The sequence below is a fragment of the Balaenoptera acutorostrata genome, chromosome 9 (genome assembly GCF_949987535.1).
Source record: "Balaenoptera acutorostrata chromosome 9, mBalAcu1.1, whole genome shotgun sequence".
Taxonomy (NCBI): Eukaryota; Metazoa; Chordata; class Mammalia; order Artiodactyla; family Balaenopteridae; genus Balaenoptera; species Balaenoptera acutorostrata.
In genome coordinates, this window is record NC_080072.1 from 31,249,514 (window position 1) to 31,262,232 (window position 12,719).

Genomic DNA, 12,719 nt, shown 5'->3' on the forward strand with positions numbered 1-12,719 from the left:
AGATATCCAGAATGAACTCCTGATCTTCCCCCCAAAACCTGCTCTACCCTCAGATATTTCCATCTCAGTTGTTGGCTACTCTATTCTTCCAACACTCAGGCCAAGAACTTTGGAGTTATTCTTGAATCATTTCTCTCATTCCCCACATCTGTCTATCAGGAAATTCTTTTGTCTTCACCTTTAGCATACATCCAAAATCTGACCACCACCCTGTTCTGAGTTGACAGCACCATCTCTTGTCTACATTACTTCAGTGGCCCCACTAGTTTCTATTTCCTAAAGTATGTCAGCAGTGAAAGTAATCAGATTATGTCACAATACAAAAAATTAAATGACACGCACATACAAAAACTTGATAAATCTCTGAAATATTAGTCAGACCCTGGGCTTCCACTTCAACTCAAACTTTGTAGCTAAACCATATAAACTCACAGGTATAGACTACCCAAAAAGCTAGCTTTGATTTTTCACAAGGGCTCTGATACTATTTTAGTTTGGATCACAGGAATGGACAAGAAAGGATCTCTCAGAATCATATTAAGGTAATGAAGGGAGAGCTTTGGCTTATGAGCTATTTTTAATAAAAGTGATCTTGGCGGCAAATCTCTTGGCAGTGGAAATTGACACAACCAGGCTTATCTCTGCCTGTATCTCAGAGACCCATAGGGTTAAAAATAGTTCCAGGGATGTGTCAGTTAGCTAGCCCAGGTATGAAGGTGACAGAGATAGTATATTCCCCCAACTGTGTATTCAGAGATGCTAATCTCTGAATATAGATCCTAGTCTTTGCTCTATAATGATGTAAGTTTAAGGTACATCAGTGACAGGTTCAAAAAGTATGGTCTGACTATATGACTACCTCACATAAAAACAAGAAAAGTAAGGATAAACTAATAAAGATCAACAATTTAGGAACCTCAACTATCCAGAAAATAATCTAGGATTGAAAAGTTAAGACCAAGAAAAAAAAAGAAAGCCTTTTAGTATTCACTAATTTATTTAGTCATCAAGTATTTATAGTATCTACCATGTGCCAGGCACTGTTTTAGTCTTGGAAAGCATTGATAAGCAAAACAGATTTAAAAAAAAGAAAAATGCCCTTAAAGGGCTTATAGTTTAACTAGAAGAGAGAAAGTAGACAACAAACATGCTAAATAAGTAAAAAATACCTATTCTATTAGGAGGTGGTAAGTGCTTTGGGAAAAAGTAGAACAGTATAAGGGCGATTAGGAATTGGGTTGGCAATTTTAATAAGGGCGGGCCGAAGGGGCAACATTTGAGCCAGGACTTGAAAGAAGTGAAGGAGTTAGTCATGTAGTTATTGAGGAAAGCACTTTATGATAGAATGGCTAGCAGAAAGATCATGATTGGGGCGCTTGGTGTGTTAGCTGGAATAGAGTGAGCAAAGAGGAAAGCAATAGGACATGAGGTGAAAAATGTAGGCCATTAACAGAACTTCAATTCTGAATAAGGTAACCACTGGATGGTTTTGAACCAAGGATTTCCAGTAACATTTACCAGATGAGTGGAACAAAATTAACACCTTTCTTTATTTAATAAGTACTATATGCTAGTCATTTTGCATACAAGTAGAATTAATATTAATACTTTTTAATTTCAGAGAAATATTCAACCATTCACATAAACAAAGGAATCAAGATAATCAACAATGTCTGTTGCTGAGGAAGACCTGTGTCATCACATGAAAGTAGTTGTTCGTGTGCGTCCTGAGAACACAAAAGAAAAGGCATCTGGATTCCATAAAGTGGTCCATGTTGTGGATAAGCATATTCTAGTTTTTGATCCCAAGCAAGAAGAAATCAGTTTTTTCCATGGAAAGAAAACTATAAATCGAGATATTACAAAAAGACAAAATAAGGACCTTAAATTTGTATTCGATGCTGTTTTTGACGAAACTTCAACTCAATTGGAAGTTTTTGAACACACTACTAAGCCAATTCTTCGTAGTTTTTTGAATGGATATAATTGCACAGGTAATTGTTTCAGTTGGGATTTAATGTTTCCATCTGATTTCAGTTTTATATTAAAACAGACAACTACTTGACCCTTTCTTCTAAATATAATCAATTTTAAGGTGCTTGTTTGCTAAAAATTCTTTAGTAGTTCACTGTAAATGTAGATTTTCTTTGAAATTTTGTCATCATATATAACATATATCATTTGTGAAACTTTTCCTGGGTCTTGCTTTGGTTCCTATAGATGGTCATCCTTTCAGTTTCTTATGTTTTAAAACCATGTGCTTCTGGTAATTGATGCCAGATTTCTCACGATTTGTATTCATAAATATTCCCAATGTTCACCTATACAACTGTCTATCCCTGGGGAATAGTGGGACATTTCTGAACATTTGGCAATTTCTTCATAGCACCATTTTTTCTTTGTAGTACCTTGAAGTAAAAATTTTTAAAGCCCATGTTGAGTATCATGAGTATCATGCTGTTTTCGCATATCTTCAGCCCAAAAAAGCATCTTTAGTGCTCTCGATAGACCTATAATAATTTGCCTTTCAAAATGGCTATGTTGATTTCCTAGAAAGAGAGATCTCCAAAATGCCAGTTAATTGAATGCTTACCAGGCACTGCACACCATTATTAATATCTTATTTTCGTAGTTACCATAATTTATGGCATTTTAAGACACCCCAAAACTGTTACATGTTTCACTGTCTTTCACTGACTCATTCACTTTTATTACAGAAGACTTACCCTCTAGGTCAGGCAAGAATGGAATGTGGTTTATTGATTCGACCTGCTTTGATTCTCATTTTTAAGCTGATATTCTTTTCCTCATTCATGAAACTTCATATTGTCTCTAGAGATTTAAAAAATTTCTCTTGACTCCAAATGAAAAAATCTCTACCAAAGTAATACTGAATCTTTGGTTTCTTCTTGGTTTTACTTTATATTATCCAGCTATCTTAAGACTTCTTGATGTACTACTAGCTTATAGAAAATAGAACAAAATGAAACATGCATCAGTCTAATCCATTCTACTGAAAAGTATTTTTGTAGTTTGTTAACGAACTTAGCAGAGAGATTTAACCTATAAAAAAAATTCTCAAAGACTTATTGCTTTAACTGAATATTATGTTGGGTATTTGCAATATGTTATTCAGAGTGGTTTTTTTCTTTGTTTTTTGCATTTGAAGAAATGCATCACTGTTCTATTGTACTGGATAGAGTCTTGAAAACAAAGTAATTTGCCTAAAACAAAGATTTTAAAAGGAATTTTATAAATGGCTTTTATCTGGAATTCAGCAAACTTGTATTGAGTACGTGCTTTGTGCCAAGTCACTTGCAAGGTGGGAAGGATACATAGCCTCCACTTTGGTGGAGCTCACAGTTAGAAATACAGTATGATACATGCTAGAGTAAAAGGATGTAAGCATACACTGAGGGCTCAAATGAGAGAGTAGCCACTTCGGCCTAAGACAGTTAGGGAAGGCACAGGAAAGTGACTTTTGTGCTGAATATTTAGTGCAGGTAGATGTTTTCCAGCTGGATTAAGTAGAGGAACTCTCCAGGACAAAGGCAATGGACTCAAAAAGGAGCAGCACATGTGGAGAACTTCAGATAATCTAGTATGCCAAAGCACAGCAAGGAAGAAATAGTCTGGAGAGATATCCAGGGATCTTCCCTTAGAGTCACTAGTAATATCTCTAGGTGAAGAATTTGAACTTTCTCATATGGGACTGTGGAACAATTAAGAAGATTTAACATATTCATATTTCGTTTTCTTAAAAACAACTGTACAAATTCTAAGGGATTTGTTAAAGAAGATTGAGACTAATGGGTAGGGAGACTGATAATTGATTAAAATTTGTGATTGTTTTTGAAGAAAGGGAGCATGTGGGGGGCGGTTGGGTGGGTGAAGGTACCATTCATCAATAGAGAATATAGGAGTAAGAGTAGACTTGTGCTGAAATTGCCAGGATTTAAAAATAAGACTATAAATTAATTTGGATCTGTTGGATTTAAAGTTACTGTTCAGGATATCCAGCTGGAAGTATTCACTAGACAGTAGATACAGTAATGTTATATGTCATAACAAAGAGCTTTGATCCCTTTTCATAAAAACTCAGTACTTGCATATGGTGCCACTGGAGCTGGGAAGACCCACACAATGCTAGGATCAGCTGCTGAACCTGGAGTGATGTATCAAACAATGTTAGACCTTTACAAATCCATGGATGAGATTAAAGAAGAGAAAGTATGTAGTACCGCAGTTTCTTATCTGGAGGTAAGTTGGCAATATCATTCTTTAGATTAATCAATAGTATTGAGAAATCTTTTTCTAAGAAGTTCCATGGTCCATTCAAATTATTCTATCATGCAGAAATTTTCTTACGAATATATAAAATCATTACAATTCCTAGTCTTAGGTATTTGTTATGGATCTTACTCTTTTTCTGTTAAGCATTTTATTTTGCCATAACTTCTGATTTATACAGAAGTAGCAAGATTAGTACAAAGAACTTCCAGATACCCTTCATCCAGATTCCCAATATGTTAACATTTTACTACCTTTGCTTTCTCTCTGTGTGTGTGTATGTATTTTTTTTTAACTGTTTAAGTTACAGACTTGTAAAAACAGGAAATTTCTTAAATAACCACTAAATAGTAATCAATATCAGGAAATTAACAATGATACACCTTTATCTAATCTATAGACCTTAATGAGATTTTGCTAATTGTTCTAATAATGCCCTTTATTGAAAAGAAAATCTAAGATCGCAGATTGCATTCATTTGCAATTCATCTGTTTAGTCCCCTTAATCTGGATTTTTTTTTTTTTCTCTGTATTTTATGTTGCTGTTGTAAAACTTTTAGTTTGGATTTGTCATGATTACATTCAGGTTATGCCGTGGCAGGAACACCACAGAAGTGATGATGAGTTCTTCTTATATAACATGTCACGAGTCTTATGTAATTAGTTAGTCCCATTACTGGCTATGTTAACTGATCAGTTTCATTATGCCAGTGTCTGCAAAGTTTTTCCACTGTAAAGGTACTACTTTACACTTTATAATTAATAAGTAACTTGTAGGGAAACAATGTAAATATCCTCTGACCCCTCAAACTTTAATTTGTTAGTTTTAGCATCCACTGATGATTCATGCCTGAATCAATTACTATCATGATGACAGATGATACTGATTTTTAAATTCCATCATTTCTTCTACATTTATTCATTGGCTTTCTACTATAAGAAAGAGCTTTCCCTTTCCTCTACTGTATCAGTGTAGACTTTTGGATTCTTAACATTATTCAGTAGATTATAATCCCTTTCTCTAAGCAATTTTTGTACGCTCAAATTGTGCCAGATTTGGCTAGGTGAGGCTCCTTCATGCTGTCTCTTGTTTTTTTTTGACATACCCCGTCATTCTTTGAGACCTCCTAACCTCTTAATAGCTGACATTCAACAAATCATAACTAAGTTACTGGCACTCTAACTTTGTGTTCAGGTAGTGTTTTAGAAACCAGTGCAGAAACATAAATCCCTGATTTTACTGCCTATTTATTTGTGATGTCAGAGAGTGAATTTCTAGTTTTTACTGCTCTTGTTGACATGTTATTGTTTGGTTTCTACTGAGAGAGTGTCTTCACATTTCAAAAACTGATCAAGATTATGTTGCTAAAAATTTTCTTGTCAGTCTATAGAGCTTGGTGGTGAAAGAGAAGTAAAACTCATTTTCTATGGTTATGTATTGAAAAGAATTGTTCTGAACTTAATCAGGAAGAGAGCATGGCAGGATTCATTACTTCTTCCTTAAATCCTTTTATAACTGGGAGAATTTTGAAGTTTGATTATTTTTATAATGTTTTTAATTGTTTTTCCTTTTTTTTAATCTGCTTTCATTTTATTAATGGTAAGGCAATATCTAATCTAACGGTTTTCCACTCAGGCTGTACACCAAAATTGGCTATGGGGCTTTTCAAAAATAGACATGCTTAGGCCTCACCCCCTGGACATTTTAATTTAATGGGTCTGGATTGTGGCTGAGGCATCTATGTGTTTTAAAAGCTCCCGGGTGATTTTGATGCATAGACCAGCTTGAGAGTAATTGTCTAATTATATATTTTGTATGATTGAAGTGGATAAGGGGAATCATTTAAAAAGTGACTGTTGCTTATCAGAAGAATAATTACCCAAAAATAATTACCAAAATATTATCTCTTCATATTATCATTTTACTACTTCTAAGAATTTATTACATTTAAAAATGGTTATCATTCATTGTAGAAAATTATACCAGCAATGAATTATCGCTCTGAGCTATTTATTAGAACATGGATATAACTTACACAAAATAATTCTTAAAGACAATTTTATATGTGTTTTTTTAATCTTATCATATATGTGTAATTTTCATTTTGTTGGCACGTAGAAAACGTATCTTTAGTAAATTCATAAAATCAAGTCAATTGTATTATTACTGTACATTATTTACAGAAATTACTAAAAAAAAAATTTTCCAGAGACTTAAAACACAGATGTGTATTCAGTGCCATGCAGTAGAGTGAGGATATCAGGCTCTGATCCCTGCTCTGATATGAGTGCTGCGTCTTCTTGTTCTCATGCTATCCTAGTACCTTTGTGACTGTGAACTTGGACAAATCACTTAAACTCTTAGGGCCTCAGTTTCCTCATCATTCGAATTGGGGGGGGGGGTCCCATTATGGAATTATCATTACGTGTTAAACTTAATGTAATTGAAGGATAAATGAAATAGATATCATTTATCTTTGAGTATGGGTTTTCTTTAACTTTTAAACTCTAAAATTTAAAAAGTTTGGATTACTTGGACATCATGAAACAATAAATATCTTCTCCAGTAAGAACCATGGTACTTCCATATAACTTACATTTCAGATTCACTAGAGTTTCCTAAGACCGTGTGTCCGTATATTATCAGGAAATAGGAAAAGACAATTCCAGCTATCCTATTTCTGTTTCACTGTAGTCATCAAATTGGGAATTATGGGAGGAGGGTATAATGACTCCACCTTTAAATTTTAAGTTCAAGTGCTGGTAATCAAACTCTTCCATTTTCTCAGATGTTAGGAAAGTAATAGCAATGTGTGATAGAAGGGGTGAGATGAATGGAAATGAGCTGCTGCTTCTCTAATATAACCTTAAATCAGCAATGTGTGCATATTTGTGTGATGCTATCACTATTGTTTCGTCATCAATGCTAAAGGAGTTCTTTTTATTTTAAGGTATATAATGAACAGATTCGTGACCTCTTAGTAAATTCAGGGCCACTTGCTGTCCGGGAAGATGCCCAAAAAGGGGTGGTTGTTCAGGGACTAACTTTACATCAGGTATGTTTATAAACTTCTTTTTGGCTTGTTCAAATAGCAAGTATGGTTATTTAGCCATTTACTTATTTTAAAATAATCAGGATATATCTATAGTCTTGTTTTGTTTTCCTTTGAAATAATCAAATGGGCTTTTCTTTTAAAAATCTACTTGAACATTTAATATAGTGTATTATTCTGCTTAATATATTTATATTTTATCTCCTCAGAGAAATTAGATTTTATCTTTTATTTTTCATATAGCACCAAAGTACTAAGCAAATGATACATAGTCAATATTTAATGGGATTTTAATTTATGGAAAATATTTTCTTACTTTTTATTTTACCTTTAAAAGTCTTCTTGCTTGTTGATGGTTTATTAAAAATTTTAAAGATCAATGGTTAATTTGTGTATTTTTCTTCTACTTCAACTTCTTTAGCCCAAATCCTCAGAGGAAATTTTACAGTTATTGGATAATGGAAACAAAAACAGGACACAGCATCCCACTGATATGAATGCTACATCTTCTCGTTCTCATGCTGTTTTCCAGGTAACAGGTCACTAGACTACAGCTCTTAAAATTGAATTTAAAATAAATGAAGCAAATTTATGAACAGTAATTTTCACACATACGAAAATATCTCTTCATCTGTGGACTTCTCTACTTCTCAGCACTTCCTTTACTTTGCAGCTTTGAGAAGATTCTATCAAGAATATTTAGAATTGAGATGATGTAAGTTAGATGTAAATTTTTACCTGTGTGAAAATATGATAGTAAAGTGGTAGTATTAGAGGTTTTCTTTCCTTTTCTTTAATTGGTGAAAATATTTAATCTTTACAAAAGATAGTCTTATATTCAGAGCAGACTTTCTCTTTATAGATCTAGATTTACAGAACCAATAAATTGGGGAGATACTGATTCACTTATTAAAAGATTTCACCATAGTGACCATGTAAGTAGTTGCATTCCTTAAGGAAGTGTGTGATTCAGTTGATACAGTGCTTTTTAGGAATACCATTCTAGAAAAACCTAAAGCATAGGTTAGTAGTTATTATTTGTAGTTTCTAGTTCTGTTAAAATTCAAATGATTATACAGCTTTATTCTGGATTATGCTTTGTGGAACTCATCTAATAGAAAGAAATTGTTGTAGTTGAAAGAATTCAAATCAAGGGAAACCAAGTCATTCGGAAAGTCTCTAGTCCACAAAATTTTATTAATCTTTTCTCTTCTTACCACTGACTCTTCATTTGTCAGTAATCTTGAGAGAAATCTTTATCGGGGACACTGAAATTTCCCCAAAATGTCTTAGACCCTGCTTTTAAGGTTACCAGAATACAAGTGGCAGTTGTTTTGACCTTCTATCAAGCCAGGAGTTATTTGCCCTCCAGTGCACATATAGGAAGTCTTTTCGTTTTCAAATTTTTCTCAACTTTGGTAATTACTTCTGGTACTGTTGGATATCAGCCAGTCAAGTTATACCTTGTTCAGTATGTCTTTAAAATAAAAATAATTGATTTCATGCTCTTTTAAAACTAAAGTGTATTTCTCTTTTAATTTTGTTAAATCTAACCCTCATTTTCCCTATTCTCCTGTAATTTCAAAAAGATTTATTTGAGACAACAAGATAAAACAGCAAGTATCAATCAAAATGTCCGAATTGCCAAGATGTCACTCATTGACCTGGCAGGGTCTGAAAGAGCCAGCTCTACCAGTGCTAAAGGGACCCGGTTTATAGAAGGCACAAATATTAATCGATCACTTTTAGCTCTTGGGAATGTTATCAATGCCTTAGCAGATACAAAGGTAGGTACTATCTGTTTATTTAAGTATTTTGAAATACTGAAATGTGTATATTTCCCAGAAAGATATTATTTAATATAATTGTCTTAAAGATCTATTATAAATCAAATTTCAAGAATGTAACAATAAGGTTTACATAAAGAGCAAAGACCTCAGAGAACCTAGTATATCAGATAAAGCTATGCGTTTTTTTTGTTTGTTTGTTTTTTATAAATTTATTTTTTATTTATTTATTTTTGGCTGCATTGGGTCTTTGCTGTGCACGGGCTTTCTCTAGTTGCGGTGAGCGGGGGCTACTCTTCGTTGCGGTGCGCGGGCTTCTCACTTCAGTGGCTTCTCTTGTTGCGGAGCACGTGTTCTAGGCGTATGGGCTTCAGTAGTTGTGGCACACAGGCTCAGTAGTTGTGGCTCGTGGGCTCAGTAGTTGTGGCTCGTCGCCTCTAGAGCTCAGGCTCAGTAGTTGTGGCACACGGGCTTAGTTGCTCTGCGGCATGTGGGATCTTCCCAGACCAGGGATAGAACCCATGTCCCCTGCGTTGGCAGGCAGATTCTTAACCACTGTGCCACCAGGAAAGTCCCTGTTTGTTTTGTTTTTTAACTTCTAGCTTTATAATCAGAATTGTTGAATGAAAAGTATTGAATATCAGATTGATAGTTAATATTTTATTATACCTTCTCATCATTTATTTTGAATTTGATTTTTTTTTAATGACCATTTAATGATCACTATACAATAAGCATGATAATTGAATTGGCATGAAAACAAAAAACACATTTTAGAAAAACTAAACTCTGGTCTGGTTAGTATTTTATATATATACTATAAAATTGGTTTAAATATTAAAGAGAGTTGATTTTTCTTGAAGAGGAAGAGGAGTTAAAATGTAATTAAACTACCTAATAGGATAATGTTTGCTAGATGCTTCTGGGGCATTAAAAAATAGTTTACATCTACTGTATGCCAGAAGTGCTTACAGGAACACAGCATATTTGATAACTTCTGTATTTGTAAAAATGACTTCCTTTTTTCAAAGTTAAAATATGATAATTTAAGTTCAAGCCAGGCTCAGAAGCTTTAGGAGAATTACTGTTAAACTGTTCAAAATGTTGCAATTTGATAAAGTATGAAGTACATTAAAATGATTTGGGAAGTCTTTTTTAAAAGGGCAAGTTTCTGAAATCACATGAATATTACAGAAGCAAAATATATTTTGTATTCTAAGTTAAAATCTCAAAACATATAAGCAGATAGCATGGTATAGAGACTAATTTCCTAAACTTCAGCCATTCATAGTATTTTTTCCATATACTGACTAAATTTTTAGTAATTGACTCCTGTTGAGTCATTTATTAGTCAGTGTTTAATGCATGTCTTGTACATGCAAAATCAATTCAAGTAGCACCAGCTGTGCACATTCCACACTGTTTGGGAAAGACTGCTATGGTGGAAAGCATAGTACTACTGGGAGTTGGGAGACTAGGGCCTGTTTGTAACTCTGTGGATTACCAGCCATGTGACCTGAGGCAAGTCATGTCACTTTTTGCTTAGCTTCATTTTTCTCTTCTGTAATATGAAAGATTTACACTGGATAGCATAAGGTTGTTTTTAGCTTAACATTACACTGCTCTGTTTCTATATGGAAGTGGTAGTGTTTGGAAATTTTTTTACTTTAAAATCAGAACTGTATCTTTTAAGTAAAAGAAAACCTAGAAAAATTAAGTTCTCTTAGAACTGTGGTTGTGCTTTCAGATAAATATCTGTAAGATTATAATTATAATTTATTTTGTATTCATGTTAGATGGTAATTTAAAGAGATAAGTAGCTCTATGCCATACAGAATTCTTACTATGCCTCTAGTATATTTCTCTAGGGCATATATTACTTTTGTATTTTAATTTCTTTTTAAAAAATGGAGATTTTTTTTAATAACCATTTTGTTTTTTAATAGTTTTAGATACAGGAAAGTTGGTAAGATAATACAGGAAGATTTTATTAAATATACCCCGCACTCAGTTTCCTCTGTTGTTAACATCTCACATTAATACGGTACACTTATCACAACTAATGAAACAATACTGATATTTTATGATTAACTAAAGTTCATACTTAATCAGATAGAGATATAATCTTTTAATGAGAAATTTGTTTTATATATTCACTGAATAGCTCCATAAGATTCATTATCATCATTTCGGTCACCAATTATATCATAAGTCTGGGCAAAGTTGAGCAGTGCTTAAATTCTTATAGTGAAATGGTAGCAGGTTTACATTTGAATGTGGAAAGTGACATAAGAATTCTTTTTTTGTTCTTTCAGAGAAAGAATCAGCATATTCCTTACAGAAATAGTAAGCTCACTCGCTTGTTAAAGGATTCTCTTGGAGGAAACTGTCAAACTATAATGATAGCTGCTGTTAGTCCTTCCTCTGTGTTCTACGATGACACCTATAACACTCTTAAGTATGCTAACCGTGCAAAGGACATTAAATCTTCTGTAAGTGTGTTTACTCTGCCTTTGTCGTAAGAGTACTGGGTGCATTTTTTTCTTTTTTATACTTCTAGCAAAAGATGAATTAGAGATGTACTTCTACTAATGAGTTAGGAATCAGGGCTAGAAATGTCTTTACTAATCTGGTTAATTGAGCATTCACTGGGACAATTAAACCATTAAGCATCTTGATTACATATATAATAAATACTATTATTTAGTCTTTTGGGGAGCTAGGATGTTTTAGTGACTTTCTTTCTAACCTTTTTCACATCGTGGTACGTGATATTTTGATGGCATCCTGGTGTATTTGGTCAAGGCTTTAACACATTTGTTGCAGGCAAGGCTGATGCTCTTCTGTAACCCAGCACCAACACTTTCTACCTGAAAACCTTGGACATGTTTGCTAATCTCTCCAAGGCTTAGTTACTTCATCTGTAAAGTAGATATAATATCTGCCTCAGTTTATAAAGTAAATAGCTCTTTTAAAACAATTTATTGTCACATTCATGATATTGATGTAACCAATCTGTGTAGCTAGAGCAATATAATAATGATTGGTTAGGTTGGTATTTTTGCCAATAATTTGGGGTAATTTTTTAAAATGTAAGTCAAACATGATGTATGTGTAAAATCACAGGATCTCAGGGTTGGAATAGACCTAGAGTTCAGCTGGTATGATGGCTTTTTTTGGGGGCTTACCCCTCTGCTACTCCCACTGAATGAAGATAAGTGGGTTATTATCTTCCTTAGAGAAATATTTATATATTGTTTATATAATAAATTGGGAAAGGTTGTACTGTATTGGGTATACAAAGTTTTTTCACACAAGTTTTTCATGCAGTGCTTACACCAACTCATTGAGGAAGACATTTTTAGCTCTACTTTACAGTTGAGGAATCACATGGTCAGAGTTTTAAGTTAAGTGAAAAGTGGGCAGGGCCTCAAAATCAAGTATTTGGATTACATGTTTAATGTTCTGTCCACTATTCCATAGCTGCCAAGGGGCTCATACTTTTATAAAAAGGATAAAATATATTAAGAACTCATTAAAAACTACTTGAACTTACAAATGGGTGGAAATTTAAATTATCTCTTTATAT

The 12,719-nt window shown here is 33.5% G+C and overlaps 1 protein-coding gene across 1 annotated transcript in view; it reads left to right on the forward strand.

The window, feature by feature from the left end:
• Positions 1–12,719, forward strand: part of KIF18A (kinesin family member 18A) — a 78,153-nt gene that overhangs the window by 7,246 nt on the left and 58,188 nt on the right. The window contains exons 2-7 of the mRNA XM_007180995.2: positions 1,622–1,994; positions 4,103–4,260; positions 7,242–7,346; positions 7,765–7,875; positions 8,933–9,130; positions 11,446–11,622. Of these exons, the coding sequence (XP_007181057.2) occupies positions 1,670–1,994; positions 4,103–4,260; positions 7,242–7,346; positions 7,765–7,875; positions 8,933–9,130; positions 11,446–11,622 (1,074 nt within the window). The 5' untranslated portion in view covers positions 1,622–1,669. The remainder of the gene's footprint in view (positions 1–1,621; positions 1,995–4,102; positions 4,261–7,241; positions 7,347–7,764; positions 7,876–8,932; positions 9,131–11,445; positions 11,623–12,719) is intronic.